Source organism: Ictidomys tridecemlineatus, chromosome 11, assembly GCF_052094955.1.
Source record: "Ictidomys tridecemlineatus isolate mIctTri1 chromosome 11, mIctTri1.hap1, whole genome shotgun sequence".
NCBI lineage: Eukaryota > Metazoa > Chordata > Mammalia > Rodentia > Sciuridae > Ictidomys > Ictidomys tridecemlineatus.
In genome coordinates, this window is record NC_135487.1 from 29,193,604 (window position 1) to 29,221,152 (window position 27,549).

The 27,549-nt window shown below is 54.0% G+C and overlaps 1 protein-coding gene across 4 annotated transcripts in view; it reads left to right on the forward strand.

Annotated features, from left to right (window-relative positions):
• The first annotated feature begins 4,640 nt into the window (after positions 1-4,640).
• Positions 4,641-27,549, forward strand: part of Kcnq4 (potassium voltage-gated channel subfamily Q member 4) — a 51,882-nt gene continuing 28,973 nt past the window's right edge. For 2 of the 4 annotated variants that reach the window (XM_005317874.4, XM_078026028.1), the window contains exon 1: positions 4,641-4,969. In XM_005317874.4, coding sequence (XP_005317931.3) covers positions 4,656-4,969 — 314 coding nt within the window. In that variant the 5' untranslated portion in view covers positions 4,641-4,655. Of the gene's footprint in view, positions 4,970-17,015; positions 17,341-27,549 lie in introns of those variants that run through there. The other 2 variants (XM_078026029.1, XM_078026030.1) reach the window with 2 other exon arrangements.

Sequence of the window (27,549 nt, forward strand, 5' to 3'; positions counted from 1 at the left end):
ACTTTCATTTCCACACATCCCTTTCCCTCTGACTCCTCCTGGTGGGACCCCTCCAACCCTTCAAGATCAATGGGGGTCAACTTTCGCTGAGCTCAGCGACACTGCGACCTCTTCACTTCCTGTGACTGAGCAGACTGGCCAGGCCAGCTTGGTTAGGCTGGAAGCAGGTCAGTGGCACACTCACATCCGGGGACCCTTCAGCCCTCTCATCCACTGGGCAGTCCAAATCTCTTGTCCTTTCTGGACTGCTTAGGGAAAAGGAAGGAGGCCTTCTTTCTCACACCCGCTCCTGCTCTCTGAGGAGGAGGATTCTCAAAGGCAACAATGTGATGCCATCACCTCAAGAGCATACCCGTACCAATGCTCACTTGAAGAGCAGTAGACAGAATGGTTCACATTTGTACACCCACCGGCATGATCTGTGACTTTTTCATGCATTATTACATTCAGCCCTCCTGCCAGCCAGGATTGGAAGCCAAGCTGTGGCTTGTGGTTCAGGGCTCTTTCTGCCCCTGGCACTGCTAAACTTCTCTTCATGCCAGTGCCTCCTGCCCCACCACTCCTGGGTTTGCTTCTGGGGAGCCTCAGTCATTGTAGCATACTCAGGCTCAGGCTCTGCCCATGCTTCCTTTTTCCTATCTGGTCAAATCGGACCCTTTAGCCTGGCATTCAAGGCCTCTTGCATGCCCCTGGCCATGCTTGTTCTTCCTCTCTTATGACCTCAAACATCCTCCCCATCCCAGTACCCCACACCCACACACGCTGCAGTGCAGGGGTCAAGAGCTGGACTAGACAAGTCTCTTCCCTGAGCTTCATTCAGTCTTCTTGACTGTAAAATGCTATGTGAACCGTGTGAACCCACAGCGTTGTTGGAATGCTGGAAAAGACTAAGCAGGTCCACCCCCCTGCAGGAGGCTTAGCATTTAGCATGGCTTCACTGATGGTAGCCACAGGCATTGCTGGTTGTATTTCTTCTCCAAGCCCTCCGCCTACAAGGCTCTGCCATTGCTAGTGAAGACTTAGGACCTCTAGTGACCCTTAGAGATATAAGGGTGGTCCTGGGGTATAGGATGGAGGAGGAGGAGAAGGCAGCAGGCTAGAACCTAGACCCCCTCACCTCAACGAGTGCCTCTGTGGGAATGCCTTGACACACTTGGGAGCTCCCTTGTGATTCTGTCTGTAAGAAGCATTCCATTGCTGGTGAAGTCTGAGAACCCCTGCTTAAATCACCCCTACCCACTCCAGGGAAGGAATTTGAGCCCTTGAATGACCTGAGGTCACAGTGGAAGTCAATAAAAGGATTGAATAGTGCTCCAGGGACTGAGGTCCCATCTACTTCCAGATCTCAATCCTTTCAGACCTGGGAGTCTTACCCTCTGGCAGGACTGAGTCCTGGAGTACAAGGGTTGACCATGTATGGTTCCTTCAGTCCCAACACTGACCCCAACACTCAGGCTCAGTAGTTACATGCCAGTCACAGGGAAGCACAGGTCACAGACAGTTGTGGGGTCACTGACTGGCTGTGTATCCTTAGGTGAGTCCCCGAACCTCTCTGAGCCTCAGCTTTTTCACATGCAAAGGACTGCCCTAGGTCCCACAAGGGACAGGGCCGTGGCACACAGTTGAAAATGGGAGCACTCTCTCTCCCTGCCCTCCCTCTCAATCAATACTTGCTCTTGAAACATGATGAGGACGATGATGAATTAGATCAAGGATTCTGCCCCTTTCTTGTACAGATGGAAAAACTGAAGCCCACAGCAGGGGAGGGACTATGCAGGTGGGACAGTGAGTCTGTGCAGAGCAGAGAAGTTTGGATAGTGTTACCAGGGAGGGACATGGCCTTGAGGGTGGGTCAAGGGAACAGGTGGGAGAGGGGAGGAAGGACTGTGGGAAACCACAGCATACTCTGCCTCCCTCCAGCAGAGGCCAACTGAGGGAGCCTGGGACAGCTGTTTGCTCAGAAAAGTGTCTTAGTCACTTGAGGCTGCCATGGGGAAAGTCCATCCTCCCAGTCATGTCCTGTGAATCCGGATGGGGGCAGGAAGGCCACTGGATGACACTCACAGTGGCCACCTGTCTTCTCTAAAGTGGACTTTTTCCTCTGCCTCCTCCGCTTTCTCATGCACACACACTAACTAAACTGTGCTAGTGTCTCCTAGAACCATCTCCCCCATCCCTTCCATCTCTTATGAAGGGTTCAAGTCTCTCCCTTTTGAGTAAGAGTGGACCTGTTCCTCTATTACAAGTGCACCTGCAGGAGAAGCAGGCCTCAGTGCCCTCTGGAGGTACCTCCTAAGATCTAACTTCCATCCCTCTAGCTGAGACTTTAGTCTCTTCTTCCTGCTGCCTTTGAGAGAGTAATCTGGAACTCAAAGTTGGGAAACATGATGAAAGACCCTCTCCCTGCAGGGAGGGCTCCATATGAGGGGAAAGGACATATATTGTTCTCTTTGGGAAGAGAGCACAGGGTTCAGAGGTGATGCTGAGCTCGACAGGATCAGACTTCCCAGAACAGACCCAATTTTAGATATTCTGGATGCTGATAAGGGCAACCTGAATTCAAGTTCCATTTCTGTCACTAAAGAGTCTCAAAAGACCCCAGGCCTTTGGCAGCTGCTTTCCTTTGCACCATTCACAACCAGACCTGAGTCCCATCTCCTGGGCTCCTGATGGACACAGTTGTACACAGAGTCAGGGGAGGCAGTGCCACATATCTGTGGCTTGTGTGTGTTGGGTGGGGGTGGGAGTGCTGGCTTCAACTTAATAGGGGATGACTCAACCTAGCCTGGGCATTGCATCCACAGTAGGGTCTATGAAACCTTCCCTGGCTGTCAGCAGACAGGGCCATAACCTGCCCAGGAGCACCAGGTTCTGGCCCTGGACACACCCAGAGCTAAGAGCAGCAGGAGAGATTCCTGTCAGCCCCCAGGAGGCAGAGGGAATAGGGTCACTAGGTGATTGGGGTTTGGACCGGTTGCTAAGACCAGCTTGGCGATCCCCAGGTCCTGGCAGCCCCCTCCTAATCCGCCCACAGCCCTGACTCCTGCCCTCCCCCATGGGCCGCTCCGCAGATCAATGCTGCCTTTGCTGACAGCTGAGAATCGAGCTCGCCTTCCCGCCCCGCCTCGCTCTCCCCTCCCGCAGCTCAGGCTGTGTCCCCCGAGATCCTCCCGGAGGAACCGGGAAGAGTTTGCTGCGGAAGCGCTTCACCCCGGGGCAGGGCCTGAGGAGGGAGAGGCTGGTGTGGTCACAGCATTTGACAAGAAAAAAGGGAAGGATGATCAGGAAACCCAAATTACTACCCTGTGCAGGGCCCTGAAGGCTAAAAGGAGAGGCCCCCAACCCAGGCTGGAGATGGAGGTCAGGCACTAAGAAGAACCAGTCGGGTGGAGAGCGGGTGCGCTGGGAGTCTCCCCTCCTTTGGGTGGGATCAGAATCCCATCTAAGCAAATCTTGAGGGGCCTTTGAAGGGAAGTGTCCGTTCCCCTAAGGTTTGCTCAGCGCTTACCTCCCCACGTCCCATCTGCCCTGAACTTGGCCTCCTGCCCTGAACTTGGTCTCCTGACCTGGCAGTGAGGCAATGGAGGGTTTCCCACGATCTAGGAGGAGCAGGTAGGCGCATCAGGGGAGGCTCCTGTTCTGTACAGGGTGCTAATTGGGGGCTCCTCCTACATGATGAGGATGGGAAGTTCAGAGGTGTGAGGAAACAGACACACTGCCCAATATATCTGGGTAGCCCTCGGGCACCAGGCCCTTCAGGTAGCAGCCAGAGCAGCTGCAACTGATTTCGGGGCGCACTCAGCACTGGGCGCACTTTGAACACCCTGAACAATGCGCGAAGGACACAACCCGACAGGCATACCTCCCGCAGCGCAGCCTGAACTCTGCACACCATCTTCACATGTAACCACGACCCATCACCTCGCGAACCTGCAGCCACCGGTTCTGCACACACAAGCAGACAATCCTCCACTCAGGCACGCTAAACTCCACAGGACACCATGCCCCATCCAGGAGCGCAGCCGCAACTCCACACTCCACGCCCCACTTTCCACAACCACCCAGCGGGCGTCCCAACCCTAGGTCGCCCTTCAGGGCCACATTGCCTTCCGTATCGGTGCACACCACTTGCACACGCTCAGCTTCCCGGCCCCACGCGCTACCCCTGCCACGCTGTCCGGCCCCGCCACGGAGTCGGCGATCCGCGCGCCCTGCCTGCGCCTTCCGCGCGCGGTCCCTCCCTCCGCCTGGCCGCGCTCGCTGGCTGGCTCGCTCCCTCCCGATTTGGGAAGGCGGCGGCGGGGCGGGCGGGGGTGGCGGGGGAGGGGCGGGGCGGGGGAGGCTGACATGTGAGCGCGCGCCGGCGGCAGGTGGAAAGCCGAGCGGCATGGAGCGCGTAATAAGAGAGTTGGAGTCGGAAAGAGCCGCCCCAGTCGCCGGGGAAGCGGGCGGTCAGTGTGGGCTCCGGCGGCCCCCAGGCTCCGAGCGCCCGCCCCCGGCCCCGGCGCGGCCCCGGTCCGACCCCTAGCCCCCGCCGCCCGCGCCTGCCCGGGCCGCCCCCCGGCCCCGGGTCCGAGCCATGCGCCGCTGAGCGCTCCGAGCGCGCCCCCGCCTCGGACCGCACCGGGCCCCGGCCCCCCTGCCCGGCGCCGCCCATGGCCGAGGCCCCCCCGCGCCGCCTCGGCCTGGGCCCCCAGCCCGGGGACGCCCCCCGCGCCGAGCTGGTGGCGCTCACGGCGGTGCAAAGCGAGCAGGGCGAGGCCGGCGGGGGCGGCTCCCCGCGCCGCCTCGGCCTCCTGGGCAGCCCCCTGCCGCCGGGCGCGCCCCTCCCTGGGCAGGGCTCTGGCTCCGGCTCCGCCTGTGGCCAGCGCTCCTCAGCGGCGCACAAGCGCTACCGTCGCCTGCAGAACTGGGTCTACAACGTGCTGGAGCGGCCCCGCGGCTGGGCCTTCGTCTACCACGTCTTCATGTGAGTTTGCGACCCCGCGCCCCTTGGCGTGCCCCGGCGCTGTCCCTTTACTAGCCGGGCTCCCTGGGGACTCCCCGCCCGCCCTGGCTCCGCCTCCTACCCCTCTACCCCGAGGCCGACCCTCGCCTCTCCCTCTCAGGCCTGAGCCCGGTTTTTGGACCCCCAGTCTGACCCTAACCCCTGATCTCCCAGCTCTGACCCCTGCTTGCCCTAGCTTCAGCCTTCCTCCAGCTCTATTCCTTATTTCCGCCCTGATCACCACCTCCTGCTCCTGTCTCAGGTACTCCCCACATACAGCTTCTTAATCCCCTCCGCTCAGCAAGTCTGGAGCCACTGATGTGGGGCTCTTTTTTCCTCTTCCCCACCTCTCACTCCCTGTGTCCCAGACACAAAGAGGACTTCTTAGCCCCCGCACTTGCTGCTACTTCTTTTCCAGCTCTGTAGCTGTGATGGGCTCCCACCTGGCTCCCCTTGGAGATGCTCCTCTCCGGGGACCCCCCCCCCCAGCACAGCCCAGGGCTGGTCTCAGATTGTAGGTGTTTGGAGGTCTCCCCAGGCCAGACAGGCCTGTGTGCTGTGTCTGACTTATCTGTTTCCACTAGTCTTGCCCTCCATCCTCAACTTCTCAGGCAGTAGCAGTAGATGCCCTGCCCTGCCCAGCTTGCTGGGCCCAGCTCGCCTGCCTTGCTGGCCCGCTGCACCAGGCCTGGCTTTGGGCACTAGGGGAAAAAGAAAGAGGAGAGGGGTTGGTTTGGAAACACTGACGCTGGGCCCTGCCCCCCCTCAGCAGTCTCCTACAACTTTCAAAAACACTGACCCCTCTTGGATGTGAAGAGTGAATTTTGGCAGCTCAGAACTAGTCTTGGGGGACAGCCTGGCCCAGCAGGGAACATGAGAGGCCCAGTGGATATCAGTTAAAGGGCTGGGCCTGGCTCTGGGATGCTTGGAGGTGCCCAAGAGAGACCTAATGTGCCTGGAAAATGTGCATCTATTAATCCCTTCTCACCACTGCCAGAGTCTTGGGGTCCTTTGGTCTTGGGGTCTCCTGGGTGGTCCACTTGCCTGTCCCTCCACCTGACTGTTCAGCAGTTCTGCTTGTCTGGCTGTCCCTCTGCCAGACTGAGTTTCCACCTGTGTGAGAATTGGCCTGTGTGTTCATCTCTCCACCTAACTGGCCAGCAGTCTTCCTGCTGGTCTCCTTCCATCCTTCCATTGGCCTGTCCAGTTCTATCTGCTTCTGTTTCTCCACCTGTCTACCTGGCCACTCTTCTATCTGGCCTTTTCCACCTGTGTTTTGCTCTATCTTCTTGCCTGCCCCCCTAGTACCTGCTTGCCTACTTCTGCCCAGTTGGAATTGGACCCATAGAACTTAATGGCTGAGGTAGAAAACTCCCTCTGCCATTGTGCCTGGGGGTGGCAGCCTTGACTTTGTGCACACATACCCCTGCAGGGCTGGGCCAGGGACAGAGAAGTGAGATTGCTCAGAACATAAAGTCAGGCTTGGTCAACAGTTAAGAGTAGCCCCATCCCTTGGGAGGCCTGAGATGAATGTTTGTTGATACAGAAGATAGTTGGATTGATGAGGTTCATTGCTGGTGGCCTTGGGTGTGAGAGGCAAGAGCTGCTCATTGAGAGTGACTGCATGAGGACTGGGGGTGCAATTCAACACTTACCTAGGGTGCAGAAGGCCCTGGGTTTGATCCTCAGCAAAGGGGAAAAAAATGGTGACATTGTGGCAGCCCCCTCAGGTGCCCAAGGAAGCTGAGACATTCAGATCACAAATTGTCCTCCATAGGCTCCTCTTGGGAGATAACTTTTCCAAGGCATAGTTGGGCCTAGGAAAGCTAGTCAACTCTGAGTAGGGTTCCTTAGCCCCCAAGGCCTGACCTCTCAGACCCCATGAGGGTCACTGGGGGTAAAGGACCTGCCATCTACCTCTCAGTCGGCCACTGTAGTCACCACCTTTGGAAGGGCCTCTCCTTCCTCTCCAGGAGCTAAATCTGCTGACACCTTTGCCCCACATCCTGCCCTTTCTGGATGCCAGGAATGCCCTGGCCAGGGGCATGCTTGTCCTGAGCACTTGTCCCCAGGAGCCCAGGCTGAGGCATTTCTTGGAGTTCTCAGGGAGGAAATGTGGTGTGAAAATGTCCGGATGTTTAGCGATCTCGGGAACTCTTCATTCATCTCAGAGCTCAAGGAGGGCCAGGAGTCCCACCTCTTAGGTGCTCTGTGACCTTGTGTTGGTCTCTGAGCTTTAGATCTGTAGGTTGTCAAAGGGGACAGAAACCCCAACCTTGTGGGCCTCCCTCTTGGATGAGGTAATGGGTGGGAAAGAGCTTGGTAAGCTGCAGGGGCCTGTCGGATTGTGAGGGATGGTTGTTATTATTGGGGCTGGGGGAGGGGACCCACACAGAAGTGTCTCCTGTTCTTTAGGAGCTCCAGATGTGAGGTTTCTCAGCCACTCACTGCAGGGTCTTGTGTGTTTTTGCCAAGAAGTGCTTCCTGCCCTTGGGCTTTTTAGCCCTCCCCTTCCCCAAGTGAGGAGAGTCCAGTGTGCAGTTAGTTAGTACCCCTTCCCCGGGAGATAGGCAGCGGCGAGAGGGATGCTCAGAAGAACCTGGAAGAGAAGGCTCGGGAAGGAGGAGCTGGGACACCTCTCACACCTCTCACACCTGGCAGCCTGGCCCCTTTGCACAAGCTGCACCTTTTCTGGCACCTGGGCCTGGGGGATTGCCCAGAGGACAAGCCTGATTCGGCCTCTCCTCTCAGCAGCCGCTGCTCTGGGAAGTGAGAAGTGCCAACTCTGGAGTTCTTGTTGAGATCCAGAATGAGGGGTGGCTGGGCCCTAGGGCTCTTCCTTTCTCTTCAGTCCTTGGTCCTGCCACCAAGCCCACTTCTCCACCCTGCGCCCCAGCCCCTGAGCTCCTCAGCCCTTCCTGGGCCTTGCTCTTGGTACAAAATACCCATCACTGTCCAACCTGCTTCCTGAGCCTTGGGAATGGAGAAGCTCACCCCTTTCAGAGCCCTCTCAAAGGCCACACCGCCCTCCCTTGAAATCTGAGGGCTGGAAGGGGCTGCTATAGAGCAAGGCCCCACTGCCCACCATGCTTCCCAAGCCTCTGTGAGACACTGCCTGCTGCTCCCAGCCCCCAGCTGCCCAGCGAACTTTCTCTATGTGAAGGTTTACTGCTCTGTAAACATCCTCTCTCAGCCTTGTCCCTGGGGTCAGAAACTGTGGGAATGGGGAGGGGAGGAGGTGGCGGCAGTTCCTGGGGTTCTCAGGCTTTTAACTCCGGAGCCCCCAAACTTCCACCCTGATCGTCTGAGAAAGAACATCTCCTGGGCTGGAAATAATCCCAGCAAAGGGCACCCCTAACCCCAGGCTTCCCTGCCAGGTCCATCTTCATATTTTGACAGCCCCATTTTGCTTCCAAGAAAACTAAGGCTCTAGAGACCAAAGTCACATGGTCCATTGGTGGCAGATGCGAGGGCCAGACCCCAGGATGCCTGACTCCCTGTCAGGACTGCTCCTTCTGCTCCCTGTGGCCACCCAGTGCACCCTTGGAGTTTGAACTAAGATTTCCAGCCGGGTGGCAGCACCCACTGTGTGCCAGGCACTGTGCTATGTGCTCTTAAATCACTCTCCCTGTATCCTTCACAGCCTCACCAGGTGGCTGCTGATCTCCTCCCCATGTGACAGACAAGAAAACAGATTCAGGAGAGGTTGCCCAGAGAGAGTGCCCCAGCCCAGAGCTGGTGGGACTCGGAGCTGCTGTCCTCTGCATCTCAGGCCCAGCTGGCCCTCTGCTGCAGGAACCCTGGGAGCAGCATTCCTGTGTTGTCCGTCTGTCCTCAGCACCCAGCACACAGATGGGACTGGGGGAGGGGGTGGGAGTAGCGATAGGATTTTGTGGAATTGAATAGAAACTGCCCGGTAGCACCCAATGCAGGGGCACTCTTTTTGTATACATAAATTCCTGCCATGTGCTCACCTGAATGTCTCTTGCATGCTTGCTGCAACCTCGACATGCATGTCCATGCATATTGCAAATGGACATGCAGCACACAACCAAGGGAAAGGAATCTAATGCACAGCCTGTACCTTTATGCTCACTTCCTAGGCACCCATGCTGGGCCTGTGGCCCCAGCCCAGACCCCAGGGCCAATTGGAGCTGGACCCCTGCCTGGAGATTTGTCTTTATCTAGCTACGGCCGCAGCAGAGGGCACCTATGATCTGTGCTTATTTGTGCGTCTATGTCAGAGGGCAGCCACAGGATGGTGTAGGAGCAAGATAGCTGGCTTTCTAGAACTTTGCTGGCCTGCGCTACCCCTGGAGGGTCCCCAAGCACCTTCCCTCCAACCCTGTGGTGTACTATAGGGTACACCAAGGCTCTGAAAGGGACCCACACTCCTCCAAGGCCACACCTACTGAGGCAGTGGTAGGACCCTGCCAGGAACCCAGGCCACTGCCTCCTACACCAGGACTTCAGACAGCAAAGTTCCTCATCCCAGCCCATAGAGAAGACTCCAGGAACTTTACCTTGTGATCGGGAAGCTCTTGGAGGGTGACCCACATTTTTTTGTGCTACCTTTTTTTTTTAAGCCCCAATCTCTTTTTTGGCCTTTCTAAGGAGGGGGAGAGTGGAGAGACCCTCCTATTCCTAGGTCACCTGCCTCTTCTGTGCACCCCTTTGCTCTGTCCTTCCTGATTCTCCTTTGGGGGTCCTACTAGAAGCTTCGTTGTCCGCCTACCCCACCCCCAACTCCATAGTACATTCCTTTCTTCCATTGAGGAAACCCTGCTGGATGTCTGACTTCAATTCCCGTTGCTGCAGAAGCCAGTAACCTTGGAGTTTTGGAGCCAGGAGTGCTTCAGGAGTGGTTATTCTTGGGCTGATGGTAGCACTTTGAGTGGGTGATTAATTTAAGGTTCTCGGAGCCATCAAAGACGCTGAAAGTGCCTGGGAGCAGGGAGAGGAGGCTCTGCAGCCTGAGTCTGCCCCCAGAGGAGCTGTGCAGGGGGCTTCCAGACTCTCTCAGCAGCCTGAGGTGTCCCCGCCCCCCCTCACTGTCCCTCCCTATCACCCGTGCTCTGCCCATGCAGCTCTGGGGGCAGGTTAGATCCTCTGGTGGGCCCTGGGGCTCAACAGGGAATTCTGAGTGTCTGACCTGGGGCAGCCCCTAGTGTGAGAGTTGAGGGTCCAGGGTGGGGAGACGGGGCACCGTTCATTTTCCTGGAGCCTGTCCCACAGGGAGGTAAGAGCCTGGCACCAGTCTGACCGATCTGAGTTCAGTTCTGCTTCTGCCCTCAGCAGTCCTGTGTCCTCGCTCAGTTACTTCACCTGTTCTGAGCTTCAGTTTTCTCATCTGAAAAATGGAAATAATGCCTGCTTCTAGGCCTCTCAGGCCTGGAGGACAGGTAGCAATGTGCCGCTGTGCTGGGGACAGTCTTGAGCCATTGATGTCATTGCGATTATTATAATAATGTTTTTATTGTCATCTTTTTCTGCCTGTGGGGAGAGGTCTGATTGACCAGTGTCCTTGGCACCGCACAGTGAGTGTAGGAGAGTAGGAGCTGGGTTTGCCGGTGTCACTGTGTGAGTGGCTCTCAGTGGACAGCCTGATGGTTGTCTTTGTGGCCTTCTGTGGAGCATCTACCAGGCCCATCTGAACCTTGTGTGAGTTGGTGAGAGAGAGAAAGAGAGAAGTGTGGGGGGAGAGATGGGGTCTTGCTGTGTTGCCCAGGCTGACTCCTGGGCTCAAGTGATCCTCCTGTCTCAGCGTCCTCAGTGGAGGGGACTACAGGCGTGTGCCACCAAGCCTCCATCGGAGCCTGTTAATTGCGTTCTCTTATTTCATTCTCCCAGCCACTATGTCCGGTGGGCACCATCATCCTCATTTCCTGCCTGAGGAAAGTGAGTCTAGGTGAAGGGACGTCACCTGCTTGCCTACACCCCTAGATAATGGAGGCACCAGGACTCCAACCTGGGGCCTTAGGACACACATAGATTTGCTTCTTCTTTCACTTGACAAATGTAGTTGAAGAGCATCAACACTGTGCCAGGTGTGGGGACCAGGGCGGGGTCTGAGGGAGCAGGAGCCCACTGTGAGGAGTCCGTGGAGCCGATGGGAGGACTGACCTCTGCTACCTCCTCTTTTAGAGGCTTGAGGGCCACGTGTGTAGGCGTGAGTGTGTCTGTGTGTACCAGAGTGCCATTTTGCAGCTGAAGTTTGGGCATCATGGTCAAACCCTGGCAGCTAGCCTGGCCCCAGGGATCCCCAGAGAGCGAGCCCTGGGCCCCTGAGAGAGGCAGGCCATCTCCCGCTCTCTCCTGATCCAGTGCTGTCTGGGAATGAGGGCAGAGAATCCAAAAGAGATGTAGAGATCTGTCTCACATTCCCTGGGAAGGTGCCCTGCACTCTACCCTTATCCCTGAGCCTCACTGTCCTCTTCTATAAAATGGGCTTGACAGGAAAGTGGGTCACTCACTTAGGGCTGCAGAGCACAGAGCCGTGCCGGATGAGTGACAGGAACTGCTGATTCAGCACCTGGGATTTTGTAGTGGGTGGGGGCTTATATTCCAGTGCCTTGCCTGGGGACCCATCAGAGGACAGGGTAGCACTTACAGGGGAACCGGGGAGGCTGCTTGCCCCCAGTGTGGGGGGCTCTGAGGGGCTGGAAAGAAGGTACTGATCAGACTCCTGGGGCACCCAAAGAGCTCCCCAGGATTCTAGGCTCTCTGGGCAGCTTTGTTCCCCGGATAGGATCTGTGTACCTGGAGGTTGGCACCTGGCTGTGGGGAGTGGGTAGGGAAGGGGAGTGAGGAACAGGAGGGGCAGCCCCAGGCAGCAGACTAATTGGAAATCCAGGGGCAGCGCCTGAGGGAGGGAGGCACTGGAGCCGGGAACTTGGCCCTTCTTTCCTTTTCCTTTCCTCCCAGAGAAACAGTGGCTAGAGTGGGGTCTCTAGGCGCTGAAAGGAAATCTTGGGACAAAACTCTTCCTGACTTGTCAGAGACCTAGGCCAGGCAGATGGGATGGAGAAAGCTTGCTGGAGATAAATGGAGCATGGTTCCCACTGACACCAAAGGGATGGAGGTCAGATATCAGAAAGGGCTGTCCAATAACCAAGAGATAGAATGAGATTCCCTGGGAGTATTCTTTCCAAAACTTGTAGACCCCTGCCAGTAGGGCCTGACAAGATTTACTCTATGTCCCCATCAAGGAGTGTCACCCCTCCTCCACATTGTGGAGGGTGGAGGGGAGATGCCTGTTCCTTCTGAGCCCAACCTGGAGGAGGGATCAGATCAGGAACCACTGGCTTTTGAATTGGGGGAGGCAGGTGGCAGGCTTGCATCTCTTCCCACCCTTCCTTCCTTGCTGCTTCTCCCTGGGAGCCTCAGGCCCGTCCAGGTCACTGTCTTTGGGTTTATTTTTTGCTGGGCTTGGCCCTCCCCTGGGAGGGGAAGGGTAGGGAGAGAAGGAGGGAGGAAGGAACAGCTTTGTCAGCACAATCCCTGGCGCCTCTGCTCCTGCCCATTTGGCATGACTGCCACCCTCTACTGGAGGGATCAGTCCCTGGGCATAATGGGGGTGCAGGCCTGGGGGTGGGGGAAATGTCCTCCCCTGGGGGCAGAACCAGCAGGTCAGAAATAGGCTTTTCTTCCATCCTCCAATCCCTGCTACCAGAGCAGAGGCCTCATGTCTGAGCAGATACAGGACTTCATTTCACAGATGTGGAAACTGAGGCCCGGAGGAGCAAGCAGATGACTGAGGACACAGCTCAGGAGGTGGGAGTTATACACTACAGTGTGTGTGAGGGGGGTGGGGCACAGGAACTCTGCCTCTGTCCTCCACAAGGAGGGAACACCCCCCAGGTCCTTCTCTCATCTGACTTTTAACCTTGGGGATGGTGGCAGTCTGGTAGGAGGTTAGTGTGTGACCCGAGACCCTGCAGAGGGAAGGCAGTGCCACCTGGGGATGCCGGAAGGTGTTTTTCCCTCAGGATTGGGGATTGAACCCAGGACCTTACACATGCTAGGCAAGTTCTCTACCTCTGAACTACATCCAGCCCTTTTTTATTTTATTTTGAGACAGGATCTCACTAAATCGTTCAGATGGGGCTCTCGAAATCCTCCTGCCTCAGCCTCCCAAGTAGCTGGGATTATGCGCGTGTGCCACCCAGCCTTGGCTTCCCATGCTTTTTATCTTTTAAAAAAAATCCACATTAGCCTGTTTTACACATAAGAGGATTAAGGTATAAAGAAGTTAAATGACTTACCAAGGTCAACATGGCTGATAACTGGCAGAGGCCGGGTTCAATCTGAGAAAGAGGCTCCTGGGAGCCGGGACTTACCTATACCCTGCTGCTTCCCCAACAGCGGGGTCTGGGCCCCTTCCTGTGCTCCTTTTCTCTCCTTCCCTCCTTCCCTTTCTTCCTTTCCCTTCCTTCCTTTCTTTCTTGTGCCTGGTGGACCCAGGGCCTTGGGCATGCTAGTACCCTACCACTGAGCTCCACCCCAGCCCCTGGGGCCCTTCCTATAGGTGCAGACTTCCCCCATCTTCCCTGGCCTGCTTCCCTGGCTCTGTCAGCAGGAAGTTGACCCCTGATGTTCAACTCCCTGAGGACAGCCTCCCTCTCCACAGTGTCATCCCTGAGGCTCCTGTGTTGCCACCTCTGAGCATCTCCCCTGAGCATCTGAAACCCAGCATCCCCCTCCAAACCTGCCCTCCTTCCTCGCTGCACCTGACGGTGACACCCCCACAGCAGCGTCCAAGGCAGGACCCCTTCAGCATGCACTCTTTGCTCCTCCTGAGCCACTAGTGACAGGCACTATTATCGTTCCCATTTTGCTGAGAGGAACCTGAGTCTCAGAGAAGGGAAATAAGGCCCAGCGAGTTATACATCTTGTCCGTGACCCAGTCAGAATTCCAGCCCGTGACAGTGACTCCCGAGCCCTCTGTGTTCCAGCGTGTGGTGCTTTCCCTCTGCCTGCGGCTCCCTCCCTTCTCCCACCTGCCTCATCATCAGGCCGATCTCTGTCCCTCCTGCATGTTCCTAGTTCTTGGGAGGCACTCCTTACCCCAGGCTCAACTGAGGGTTCTCAGCTCACTGTACCCCATGTGTTCTTGGTTCTTCCACACTGAGCCATGGCGGGGGAAGGGGAGGTCCTGAGCCCCCTACATGGCACATGGTTGGAAAGGAATGCAGGAAGGACGGTGGCCTTGAGGCCAGTTGTAAGGAGAAGAGTGTTTGCCAACTGGAGAGAAGTGGAGAAAGGACACCTTGGTCCTCTGTGTGCTGAAAACTCTTGCCATTTTATCGCAAGAGTGTGTGCTCCAGGTGGAAGGAACAGTTAGAGCAAAGGTTTTGAGATGGGGCTTCAAAGTCCCTCTGGCCAGGATCGCAGTCTCTGGGGTATCCAGGGCCCTCAGGGCTTGGCCTTGATCATTGGGTTATGGAGATGGGCCTTATCCTGTGGGCAGTGGGGAGCTATAGGAAGGATGGGCCAGGGCAAGGACACTGAATAGGAACCAGCCCTTGATTGAGCTCTGTCTGAGCAAGCAAACTCCAGGTCATCTAGTTCTTCTAGTCCCCATTATGTGGCAGCACTATTGATGATCCCACTTTGCAGGTAGGAAACTAAGGCTCAGAGAAGGGAAATGATGGGCCAAGTTGTACAGCTTGTCTGTGGTAGAGCCAGGATTTGAACCCATATCTTGTGGGCTTATGACTCCCAAGCCCAGGCTCCAGAGGGTTCTCAGACACATCAGCACACTGGGGTGGTTTTCAGTGGCCTAAGGCAAAACTGAGGATAATAAGAACAATGTGGTGACTTTTTCATAAATCTAAATTTATTCCATTTAAAGGACTGTCTTTGGGTCTGAGATTATGTCTTTTCTTTTATAAAATGATGGGCTGGGAATTTTTTTTTTTTTTTTTTTGGTTAAATGTCCTTACTTGGCAAAATAAAAAGTTGACAACCTTAAGCAGTCCCCTGAGTGTTTTTGGAAATTTTACCAGTGCGTGAAATCCCTGAGTCTGGGCGCCTTCCCTCCTAGCTGGAGGGCCAGAATAGGGAGTATTCTGGGGTAGATGGAAGGATTAGGGGGACAGAGGAGCCTCAGGCCCTGCCTCCCAGTACTAGCCCTGGGCTCTTTTCCAAGTTTGGACTTGGGGGGCAGGGCCAGCCAAAATCAGGAGCACTGGATCAGGAATCAGCAGGTTGGGTTTGGTGCCTGCATCTGCTTCCTGGAGACTGTGTAATACTAGGCAGGTGAATCAACCTCTCTGAGGCACCAACTTCCTTCCACATAGAAGTACAGTTATGATCTCCACCTGCCCACCTAACAGGGCTGCCTCCTGTACCAAGTGCTTGGTAAATTACAAAGTGCTCTGAAGAATGGTGTGTGTGTGTGTGTGTGTGTGTGTGTGTGTGTGTGTGTGTATGTGTCAGTTTTAATATATATAGTATATATATATATATATATATATATATATATATATATATATTTCTTTTTCATATTTATTTTTTAGTTATAGGTGGACACAATGTCTTTATTTTATTTTCATGTGGTGCTGAGCATCGAACCCAATACCTCTTGCAGGTGAGCACTTTATCTCTGAGCCACAACCCCAGCCTCATATAATATATATATTTAATACATATATATTTGGTACTGGGGATTGAACTCAGGGGCCTTTGGCTACTAAGCCACATCTCCAGCCCACTTTTGTATTTTATTTAGAGACAGGGTCTCACTGAGTTGCTTAGTGCCTTGCTTTTGCTGAGGCTGGCTTTGAACTCATGATCCTCCTGCCTCGGCCTCCCGAGACACGGAGATTATAGGCATGGGCCATCACACCTGGCTTGTTTTAATATTTTAAAATTTAAATTTTATTTTCCCATCCTGGGCTGCCACTTCTCTTGGGCCCTCACTTGCCTGCACTGTTTGAACCTTGGGGAAGAGACCTTGAGGGGAGTATTAGGCCCTGTAAGAGCAGGTCACTCAGCCTGGTGCTATTCTTTTCCTCAGGAGCCCTGGATGGCAGCTCAGAGATACACTTTGGGCTGAGGCCTGGGGAACTCTGGGAAAATAATGCACTTCCCAGGAGCCAGGCTCAGAGTTCTCAGCACGGAGTCTGGCATTTAGTAACAAGAGTCATAGTCTAATCTGTAGCAGGTATTGTGCTAAATATTTCTCACAATGTGCTTCAAGAGCCCTATGAGGTAGGTATTGTCATTATCCCTGTAATCTACAAGAGGGCACTGCAGTGTGCAGGTTAAGCACGTGCCTTGTCACAGACCGTAGGTGGCAGGAGGTGGTGAACGCTCTCTGGTCTCAGTCCAGACGACAGAGTGCCCTGAAAGCCTGAGTGTGCAGAGACCCTGTGCTGGGCCAGGGTGGGAGCATTTGCAAAGCTGCAGTGGGGGTGGGGCGCCCCTAGTGCATGTTATGGCCGGGGCTTGGAGTGGGGAAACAAGAGGCACAGTCCTGCTGGGTGTCTTCCAGCAGTCACCTCCCTCTCTGGGGCTCAGCCTCCTCCTCTGCTTTGCTCTTAATAATAATAAAGATATTAATAGCAAGTGTTTATTGAGCACTTACCAAGGGCCAGCTGCTGCTCCGGAACTTGCCATGCCTTCTCTCACTTGGTCTCTCAACAACCCTGTTGTTGGGCCCCTTTTTCCAGATGAGGGAGTTGAGGCACAAAGATGTTAGTTAAGTAACTTGCCTGGGTGTAGGTAGCACTTGTCGGGACTCAGACCTCAGAACTCCAGTTCTAGTGGCACTTATCCCACTGCCTGCAGCCTTCAAGTGTAAGTCCTGCTCCTACCCTGTTCTATACTGGGAACTTGTTCTACACTTGCTCTCATTTGGGAAACTTCACTGGTAGTCTCTCGAGGCAGACCTTATGTTTTATGCTGGGGACAGAGCAGTGAATCAGACCCTCCCCTGGGGAACAAGGAGGCCCAGAGGTTGGCAATTACCAGGCAGGGGGATAAGTGCTACTGTACAGAGTCCTGCAGGAGCCCTGCACAGAGCAGCCCTAAAGCTGCACACAGCCCTAAAGTGGGCACAGCAGGGAAGCTTTCCCAGAGGAAGAGGCTTATATTGTGATAGGAGGGACAAGAGGGATGGGAGTCAGCCAGGAGAGGAGAAGCAGGGAGCAGTGTTCCGGACACAGCAACTAGCCCAGGCGGAGACCCAGAAGTGAGGCTGAACATGGCATTTGCAAAGGACAACAAGAAGTCAGCCGAGTGGAAGCCTAGAGGACGCGGGGGTGTCCAGGAAGAGGCTGGAATGCTAGCAGGCCTGGGTTGGTGGGGACAGTGCCAGGCTGAAGAGCAGCACCTTCCTGGAACTGGAGGTGGGTGGACTTGGGCAGATTTGTATTTTGTAAACTCCTGTCTTGGACCGTGAGGAAGATGGTGGAGGGAGGTCTTTGGCAAGGAGCCCCCAGGGGAAGCCATTGCACTGGGCCTCCTTTTCCTCTTCCTTTCCCCCAGGGCCAGCCCTCTGAGTGCCTCCTCCACAGCTGTCCACTGACCCTGCCCAGGGCCTGCCAGCCTCAACCTGGCCAGGAGCCCTGGGACTTTGCCTGTAGGGAAAGCTCTGCAGCTTATGCAAACCCGAGTGGGGGGTGGGGGTAGGGGGAGGCATGTGTGCTGAGCCGGGGTGCCTTGGAAGCAGGGAGGGTAGGTGAGGGCCCTGAGGCTATCCAGAAAGAGAGTCTGGGTTTGGGGTCTTTGGGGGTCTCTAGAAAACTGCCTCATGGGCGCACACAAGGATTTGGCCCAGATGATGGTGGGTATGCTGGAGAGGGGGCAGGGCCTGGGTAGCTGATCAGTTCCAGCTCCTCTCTCTCTTTTCTTCTCAAGGGTATGCAAATAACTGGTCTCAGTCAGCCCCCACATTCTACTGATGGGGAAGCTGAGGCTGCAAACTGGAAAGGAACTAAATAAATTCAGGTCAGTGGTGGAACCCAAATCAGAACCCTCGGTCCCAGTTGTCCCCATCAATGATAAACAATGCCCACCTTTCTGCAGAACCTCACCAAAGTTGACCTGGGCCCAAGTACCCTCTGGGTGGTCCTGGATAGGTTTCTTTCTTTCTTTCTTTTTTTTTTTTTAAAGAGAGAGAGAGAGAATTTTTTTTAATCTTTATTTTTTAGTTTTTGGCAGACACAACATCTTTGTTGGTATGTGGTGCTGAGGATCGAACCCGGGCTGCACGCATGCCAGGCGAGCGCGCTACCGCTTGAGCCACATCCCCAGCCCCTGGATAGGTTTCTTAACTTCTCTGAGTCTTAGACTCTGGGTTTAAATTTTTCCCTTATATTGGGAAGGAGGTCCTCTCTCCCACTTGGTAGTCCACAAAGCATTTTATGTTTATTGTTTGCAATACTGTGGATTGAATCCAGGGGCACTCTACCACTGAGCTACATCCCTAGCCCATTTTATTTTTAATTTGAGACGGGGTCTCACTAAGTTATAGAAACTGGCTTCAGACTTGCTATCCTCCTGCCTCAGCGTCCTGAGATGCTGGAATTACAGGCATGGGCCACTATGCCTGGCTCCACAAAGGTGCTTTAAAGCATACCTGGCCTGTTGTGGAGTATAATTATTGTGTGTTCAGTGCATCCCACTGAATTCCTGTAACAGCCCTGGAGGAGCTATTATTACACCATTCTATACACAAGGCCCTGAAGGTAGAAGTGACTTTACTGAGGTCATTCAGCTGAGAAGTGACTGAGATGTAGCAGAAGCCCCAGGTGTCCAGGTGTCTACCCAGACCCTTGATGGACACAGCTCCAATTTGAGTCTGTGCTCCCCATGTAAATCAGCTGGTATCACAAGCAAAACCCATGCGGCAGCTGGGCAGGGGCTGTGTGTGTGTGTGTGTGTGTGTGTGTGTAATGGGCCAGGCTGGCCTCCTGGCTGGAACTCAGCTCACCCTGTGCCCATGATCATCCTGGCTGCAGCTGCTGCCCTGTGGAAGAGGAGACCTTCGCCCTTGCCCTCCTGCACCAAACGTTCTTTTGCTGGGCCTGGCTTGCCGGGGGGCGGGGTGGGGGGACTGCCTGTGGAATGACCACAGGGGCACCTGCTAGCCCTTCCCACGGTGGGATCTGACTATCTAATGCTCCTCACATGACAGGCATGGGATGCGCCCAGGGCTGGGGAGAGGGATTTGGAGTCTCCTAATCCTGAGCTGCAGCCCTCCCTCTGTCTTGGCCAGGGCCGTGGGAGAGGTTTGTCCCTGCACTGTGCCCAGTGGCCCTAGTTCAGATCCCTGGCATACACCCAGCTCTCTGCTTGGGGCCTTCTCTGCCCTTCTCATGCTCCCCACCCTCCCACCATTTGGGCAGAATTGGGAATCATGGGGGAAAATGCTGGGGCTGATGGAGGTGCCGTGTTATGCAGCATTTGGGGCAGGAGCATGGGGGCATTGTCAGGGAGGTTTAGGACCTATGTTAGGGCAGAAAATTAGTTGGGGTGCAGAGATGAAGTGTTTGGGGCTAATCCTGGGCTACCCCTTCCTGCAGAAATTTGGCTACAAGTCAGGGAGGCAAATGTGTGGGCCATGCCCCCCCCCAACCCCTGCCGGGCAGTAAACACTGTCGTCGCCTGGGAGATGGGCCCAAACATCCCGGCCCCCCACGGGTTATTTATACCAGGAGTCCCTCTCCTTCTCTGGCCTGCTCTGGCTCCTCAATCCACCCTCTGAGCTGGCAGACCTGAGTTGAGGGTCCAACTCCCTGTCAAGGAGGGAGGCCCCAGTAGCAGGCCTGCTTATACCCCACCAGGAACTGGGCACCAATCTCTACAGCCTGTCCCTTTGGAGGCTCTGGGTCTTGTTGATTAGAAGCATGTTCCCAGGTCTTGGGAAGCTCTGAGAGGCCAAGGCCTAGGAGAGAGGCCGGAGCCCTGGGACTGAGCCTTGGGTTTCTTCTAATGGTCTACATGACTTGGCCACTTCCAATTTCTCTCTGTGTTCAGTGGGAAGGAGGGTCTAGATTAGAGCAAAAATTTCAATCCAATTTATTTATTTATTGTTTGTTTGTTTGTTTGTACTGGGGATTGAATCCAGGGTTGTTTAACCACTGAGCCACATCCCCACCTTCTTTATTTTTCATTTTGAGATAGGGCCTCACTAAGTTACTGAGGCTGACCTGGAACTTTCAATCCTCCTGCCTCAGCCTCCTGAGTTGCTGGGATTACAGGTATGTGCCTCCATGCCTGGCTTCAATCTGTTTTAATCAGTAGATCTAGTCCTTGAAATGAAACCTGGTACACAAGCATAGCACATAGATAAAACACACCACAGTAGGGCTGATCTGGGAGGGGGTCCAGAATTCTGCCCACTCAGCCTGTGGGGCCCTACATACTAACCTGGAGTCTGCATGTGGCCTTCCTTGATCTAGAACACTGAGTCAGAGCTGCTGGTGTGTGAGCCTGAAGGTAGTTGATTTACAGTGAGTGTAGATGGAACCTGAATGAACAGGCTGGGGCATCCACAGGTGTGTACCCAAGGCCCCTCCTAAGGAGAGATGAGCCCATTGTGGGAGGAGATGGGGGCATGCTGTGGATCAGAAGGTAGCAGGGCCTGGCTGTCCTTTTCATGCCAGGTTTCAAGCAGCCTGGGACTCCAAGGAATCTAGGAATTTAAATTCAAACTTCCAGATTGTTCTGCAGGTGCATGTGTCAGAAAGGATAGAACATATTTTATTGAATACCTTGTTAACTTGATTTAAACTTTTAAGTATTTAGACTTATAGTATGTGGGTCTCCATTTGTACTCATTCCCTTCCTTGCCAGTGTTAGTGGCAAGTTTGCATCAACTCTCCCCTCTACCTGCCCACCTCAGCAGCGTCCCTAAGACAGCCTTCCCAGAATCCTTAGGCTTCGGGAGACAGGGTCAAGGTCTAAGTCACTGAGGCTCAAGGTCCTGGCAACCTGGGTCTTCTGTTCACTCCTATTGTTCTGAGTATCCACTTGGGCTAGCCTGCGGAATGTGCAAGAGTCAGACTGGCCCTGACTAAGTTACTGAGGGTGATGGATGGATCTCAATGAGGGGGTGAGATGAGAGTGGACAGAGGTAGAAACAGTTTCAGCACACAGCTTGTCAGAGAGTGACAAGGGGGTCTCAAGAGTGCCCAGAGGGGCCCTGGAATCCTAACCTGGGGCTGGAACAGCTTTTCTTCCCAAAGCAGAACAGGGATTCTTGGGATAGAAAGGCACAGAAGTCACCAACATGGAAATGTTCAGGGGACAGGGAAGGAGTGTGGCTGATTCTTAGGGTGCTTACAGCCTCCAAGGCTGGGCTAAGGAGCTTGGGTTTAGATGGGAACAGAAGCGACTGTAGGATTGTCAGAGGAGGAGGGGCATTCAGACTGAGGCAACATGGGCTGGGGCTAGGCTGAGCGCTGGATTCCTGTAGGCAGTTAACTGGGCAGCTGGAGGGAGAATGGGGCTGAGTCTGTTCTGGCCAGGAGTGGGAAGTGGAGGCTTAGGAAAAAGAGGCGATCTACCCTCTGGGATCATACCTCCTATCTCCTCTGTCTTGACTCCTGCCATTACACTGCCCTGAGTCTCCAGGTTGGAAAAAAGAGCACATCACCCTCACTCCCTTCCTCAAAGTAGATCCCTTCAAATAGTAGACCAGTCAGGACACCTCAGTTGTCCAGGAAGCTTTCCCTGGCTGACTGGATACTCTTTCATTCGTTTATTCATTTTATCACTCAGTAAATATTAAGTGAGGGCCTACATTGCACCAAGCCTTGTTCTAGGTGTTGGAGAGAGTGTGAACAAGATACAGTCCCTGGCCAGGCACGGTGGTGCTCACATGTAATCCCAGCAGCTCGGGAGGCTGAGACAGGAGGATCAGCAACCGGCGAGGCGCTAAGCGATTCAGTGAAGCCCTGTCTCTAAATAAAATACAAAATAGGGCTGGGGATATGGCTCAGTAGTCAAATGCCCCTGAGTTCAATCCCTGGTACCAAATATTAATAAATAAATAAAGTCCCTGCATTCATAGCTTGATTTATGGGGGCCAGAGGACCAGAACTGTGTCTATCCCTAGTGCCTACCCTCTAGCTATCTATGTCTGAGCTGGGTCCCTGGTGTCTTGGGTACAGGTATTCTCTCCATTACCATTCATTTGCTCCCGCAACCCTTGGTCAGCACTTGCTTCTCTAGACACTGAGCCATAGGGAGGGGCCCAATGCCCAGCACCTGGTTCTCTCTACTCACTCCAGATGGACTTTGAGCCCCTTACAAAAACCTTCCTGGCCTTGGTTTCTTTCTTTATTTTTGGTATTAGGGATTGAACCCAGGGGCACTTAATCACTGGGCTATACTCCCCAGCACTTTTTATTTTGTATTTGGAGACAGGGTCTTGCAAAGTTGCTTAGGGCCTTGCTACACTGCTGAAGCTGCCCTTGAAATTGTGATCCTTCTGCTTCAGCCTCCCAAGCTGCTGGGATTACAGGCCTGCAGAGCCTTGCTGGCCTTTCTTTTTTAAGATTTTTTTTTAGTTGTCAATGGACCTTTATTTTATTTATTTATATGTGTGCTGAGAATCAAACCCAGTGCCTCACACATGCTAGGCTAGGTTTCTTTATCTACTGAGTGGGGCTTTGAGGAGGCCCTAAGGAGGGGAGGGGAGCAAGAGATGGCTCAGCTCCAGTAATGCCCATGAATGGGCAACTTTGATTCTGTGGTGGGAGTTGGAGGGGTAACAAGGATTCAGTATTTATTTCATTATCAAGACAAGATAATAATAGTTGCTACCTATAGTGGTCACTGTCAGCCAACCCCATGTATCTTCTCCCATGCATCTTATTATTATTATTCCTCACATGCAGCTCTATTTGGTGGATGTATATGGGTGTATCTTTTCTCTCATTTTCTGAATGAGGAAACTGAGTCTTAGTAAAGTGAAATGACTTATATGAGGTCACAAGTGAAACTACCTGACACTGGGAGCTCTTGAGCACCGTGCTATATAATGTGCTGTTTGGCACCTGCCCCTCCTGGGCACTCAGCCTGAGAGTGAAAACCCAGCCCTGGCACCCGTCCCCCTAACCCTCCCCCTTGGTCCCCTCAGTAGCTGGCACAGCCCCGAGCCTGGGCACTGGGTCCTGCGACCCCGGCTGGGACAGTACCCGGGCTAGATCAGGCCAGGACTCGACTCAGGAGCTTTGGTACCTCGGGGTCCCGGGGCGCTTGGTTTCTGCACCCAGCCCTGGCGGGTGGGCAAGCCGCGGACGGGTGGGGTGTCGCGTCCTCCCGCTCCGCCCCAGGCTTCAGGGACGCGACGGTTCCTTCACACTTTCCGCTTGGCCCGCTGCTCGCCTTTCAGGCCGCCGAGTTTTCAATTGTTAATTTGGAAACGGAAAAAGAAGCCGGCCGGGCGGGGAAGAAACCCGAGCCTAGCGCCGCCCCTCCCGCGCCCGGAGTCTGCTCTCGCCGAGGCCCCGCCCCTCCAGGTCCCCAGAGCCACGCCCAGCGCTGGCCCGCCCCGCCCGCCCCGCCCCTCCAGCGTGCCCCGCCCATACCGAGACCCGGGATCGCGGAGTCGCGGCGCCGCGGCAGAGGGGGAAGGGACCCCGCGTCAGAGACGCGCCGAAGGCTGGCCGGGGGAGGAGTCCCTCAGGAGCCCTCCCCCTCCCGAGGAGGCCGCCTGGTTGTTGGCCTCTTGTGTCCTGAGGTGAACCCAAGCCGCACGTGGGCGTCTTCCGGTTAGACCCCTGCCTCCGGACTGCAGGACCCGGTACCACGGGCACCATTAGGCAGACTAAGAAACTGAGTCCCAGAGAGGGACTGTTCACTTGTTCAAAGTCCCACAGCCAAAGCAAAGCTGTGTTCAAGTCCATTAGTGGCCGTGATACGTACAGGCAGTACCAGAGGTGCAATTTGTCCCCTTTGCCTGATTCCCACCGCTTCTGTGGTTAACGGATCATTGGAATTTCTGCTTGGGTCTGTCCTGACTCCTCCTTGATATCATTATTCACTTATGGGAGAGTTTTGGAAGAGAAGGAAGTTCATCTAGACTTTCCATGCAAATGGAATGTAAAAGACACTCTTCAGGCGACTTCAGAACATTGAAGTCCCAGAGGACTGGTAGCTTTAGGAGCTGTGCAGGCCTCACTTTCCATGAGGGAAGCTGGAGCGACCAGGCCCAGATGGACCAGAGAAAAACAAGGCCCTTAAGAGACCCTTACTCAATCCCTTCCTCGTGAACTGAAACTCTGAGACAGTTTCTCAAATCTTCAGCTAACTGTTGGCAGAGTTAGGAGAGTGAACCTGTGGACCTAGGTTCCTAGCTCTGCCTGTGCCCTTGTGCTTCCCCCTCAGCTGCCCCCAATCCTGACACCTCTCTTAGAGTCACCAAGCAGGCTCCTGACTCTTAGAAGATTCTGGATCAGCTGCAGCTGCAGGCTGGGCAGCCTTCCCTTTACCAGGATGCTGAGGAAAATGAAGAGGGGTGTCTGCAGATGCCCGTCCAGTTTCCAGCTTAAGGAACCCCCTGGCCCAACTGTTCTTCTATCTTAGCTGTGGAACTAGCCCAGAGAAGCAAAGCACCTAGTCCAAGGTTGCTCACACAGCAAAGCTTTCCTTTCTTGCAGGGCTTATTGGGTTCAGTCCGGCTCTTCCTGGGTTTGGGGATCCCATGGGGAGTATGCTTTCAGGGCAGCTGTGAGTAGCTGCCCTAGGTGTGGCCTGTGAGTTTGCATGTTGCTTTGCTTATTAGTAGAGAAGTCATTGAGACTCCCCTCCTGGTTCATACCCACAAACCTCCCACTGTGTGGGGTCTTCGGCAGCTGAGTCTGCAGAACTCCCAAGATAGGCTCCTATTTGGCACCTGAGTTCCCCAGGGGGCCCTGCCCTCCCCGAAGCTCTTGTTCCACCCTGTCAGCTCTTGTTGGTACTCTCAGCTCTGGGAGTACTGAGAACCAAGTGACAGAGACTAAGCTCTTTTCCCTGTTTTGGAATCTTCCCTTCCCTCCTTCCTCCCCCCTCTGTACAGGTTCTGCTGATTCTAAGAAGACAAGATTCCTTAGAGGTGACCCTGACCCCCACTAAGCTCAAGTAGCTGGGTAACTGAGCAATCCTTGAACCCAGTGCCACCCTATACATACAGCAGAAAGGGCAGGGGCTGGTCCCTCTTGGCCCCAGGACAAGGGGAATTTTGGAGTAGGAGTGAGGGGTAAGTGACTGGGTCCTGTCACGGAAAGAGGAGATATTAAAACATTACCTCATGAACTGGGAAATCTGGGGGGCCGGGCCCAGCTCTGTCTCTAATCTCCCATAAAATCACAGGTAAATCAGGTCCCTCTCTGGGACTCAGTTTGGTAACATATAAAGGAGAGGATTTGTGGATTTCTAAGGGAAATTTCAGTGCCAGTATGTAGCCAGTATCTGATCACATCTTGCCACCTCCACTTCCCCTTGAACAAGTCACCTCATCTCTTGCTAGGATTGTACCATTAGATTCCCAATTCCAGGTGGGGAAAACACCCCGCCCACCCCAGTGTGTTCTCCCCCCTGCTGCCGGGGCAGTCTTCTGCAAATATAGGTGATCTCATGCTACTTCTTGCTCATATTTGCCTGTCTTTCTTAGAGTACAGGCCAGTCCTCAGCAGCCAGTGGGTTTCTGCTTCCACCTCCACTGCCTCTCTGCGCCCCCTCCTCCACCACTGCTTACAAACCTGGGAGACTGCTCCTTTCTGATCCTTCTGGAATATACCAGGCACCTTTCTGGCTCAAGTCTTTTGCACTGGCTTTTCTGTCTGCTCAGAGACTCTTCTCCAGGTGCCCACATGGCTCATTCCCTCTTCCATCTTTACTCAAATGCCACCTTCTCAAAGTTGCTTTCCCTGACCACACTCTGTAAAATAGTCTCCCCCACTTCCACACTTTCCCCCTTTCCCACTTAATTTTTCTCCACAGTCATCTGACAATTTGAACATTTACTGGTTTATTTGCCATCTCTCCTTCCCACCTCTCAGCCAAAAAAGAAGACAAGGCTTTGTAAGCTTTTATGCCTGGCCCAGGGTGAGCACTAAGTGTGTGGTTGCTAAATGAATGAAGGAATGAGTGAGTGCATGCTCCATGGCTCTGGGCTGTGTGGTTTCCTCATAATCCCTCCTGCTTTGGGAAGGGTTGAGGTGTAGAACCAGCTAGGGCCAGCAGTGCATTCTGGGAAGGAGTGGTACTCATGAGAGGATGCACCCTGTCTCAGGAAATCTCTTCCCATCACCCACTTGGCTCAGGCATAGGGCATGCAGTGGGGAAAGGACAGGAAAGGACAGGTCTGTGGGAGGCAGCCACTCAAACAGCCTTTCATATGCTGAGGCGTACTCGGTAATGGAGGTGAATAAATATAGAGATGGGGGTTGGGGGGTTAAGAGAGTGTCAGGTGGGGCCTCCCCTTAACCCAGTCAGTTTAGTGGCAGAAGTAGCATACAAAGGTGGGGAGGAAAAAAAAAAGCTTCATTGGCTGTGATCAGGGACTAGAACGATGCTTGTGGACTATCAGCTTCCAGGTTGGGTACCTGGGAGTGAAGAATAAGGTGGCCGGGTGGGTAGAGCCTTCCTTGCAACCATGCTAAGATTAAATTACTGAGGATTAAAGCCAGGGTTGCTTTATCACTGAGCTACATCCCTATCCCTTCTGACTTATTATTTTGAGATAGGGTTTCACTACATTGCTGAAAGTCTAAATTGCTGAGGCTTGCAATCCTCCTGCCTCAGCCTCCCAAGTTGCTGGGATTACAGGGGTGTGCCACCATGCCCAGCTAGATTTCACACTTAAAAAAACAAAACAAAACAAAGCAAAACAGCAAAGCTCTTTGTTCAAATGAAATCTTATGCCAAACCCAGCATATAAAACTGGGCTATTAGAATGCATATGGAGGTTCTCAGTGGAGCTAGGGGAAGATTTCCACCGGCCCTCTTGTTTAAGTTTCTGAAATTCTGGCTGCATTCATTCCAATCCTTAGTTCCTCTTCACTTTCATGGCCTTCTGATTGGGAGGGCTCACGGCTCCTTGTGTGAGAAGTCAGTGCTGCCTGGCTACCCCCCCAAAGATGGATGGACTCTGCTTCTTCCTTGTTCCGTCCTTGGCTTATGTTGACTGTTGCTCAGATCACTAACCTGGTACAGTAGGCAATCTGGCTGGCATGGCAGAAGGAAGCAGGGAGAACAAGCCAGGGTTGTGGGGATGGGTCAAGTGGGAGAGGATGAGGCTGTTCTGCATTGTATCAGCCTGTTTTCTGTTACTATTACAGAACACCCAAGATGGTATTTTATAATGATAGAAGTTTATTTAGCTCACAGTTCTGGAGGCCCAAGGGCATGGTGCCAGCATTGACTTAACTCTGATGAAGGCCTCATAGTAGATAGTGTCACAGTTGCAGGAGTGACTGTGAGAGTGAGAGATCATGTGGTGGAACAACAAGCCAAAGTCTGGAGTCCAAGGAGAACTAGTTCATCCCTTCTGAGTACATGCCTCCAATGATCTAATAACCTCCACGAGGCTCCACCCCTTCTACATCCACCACCTCTTAACA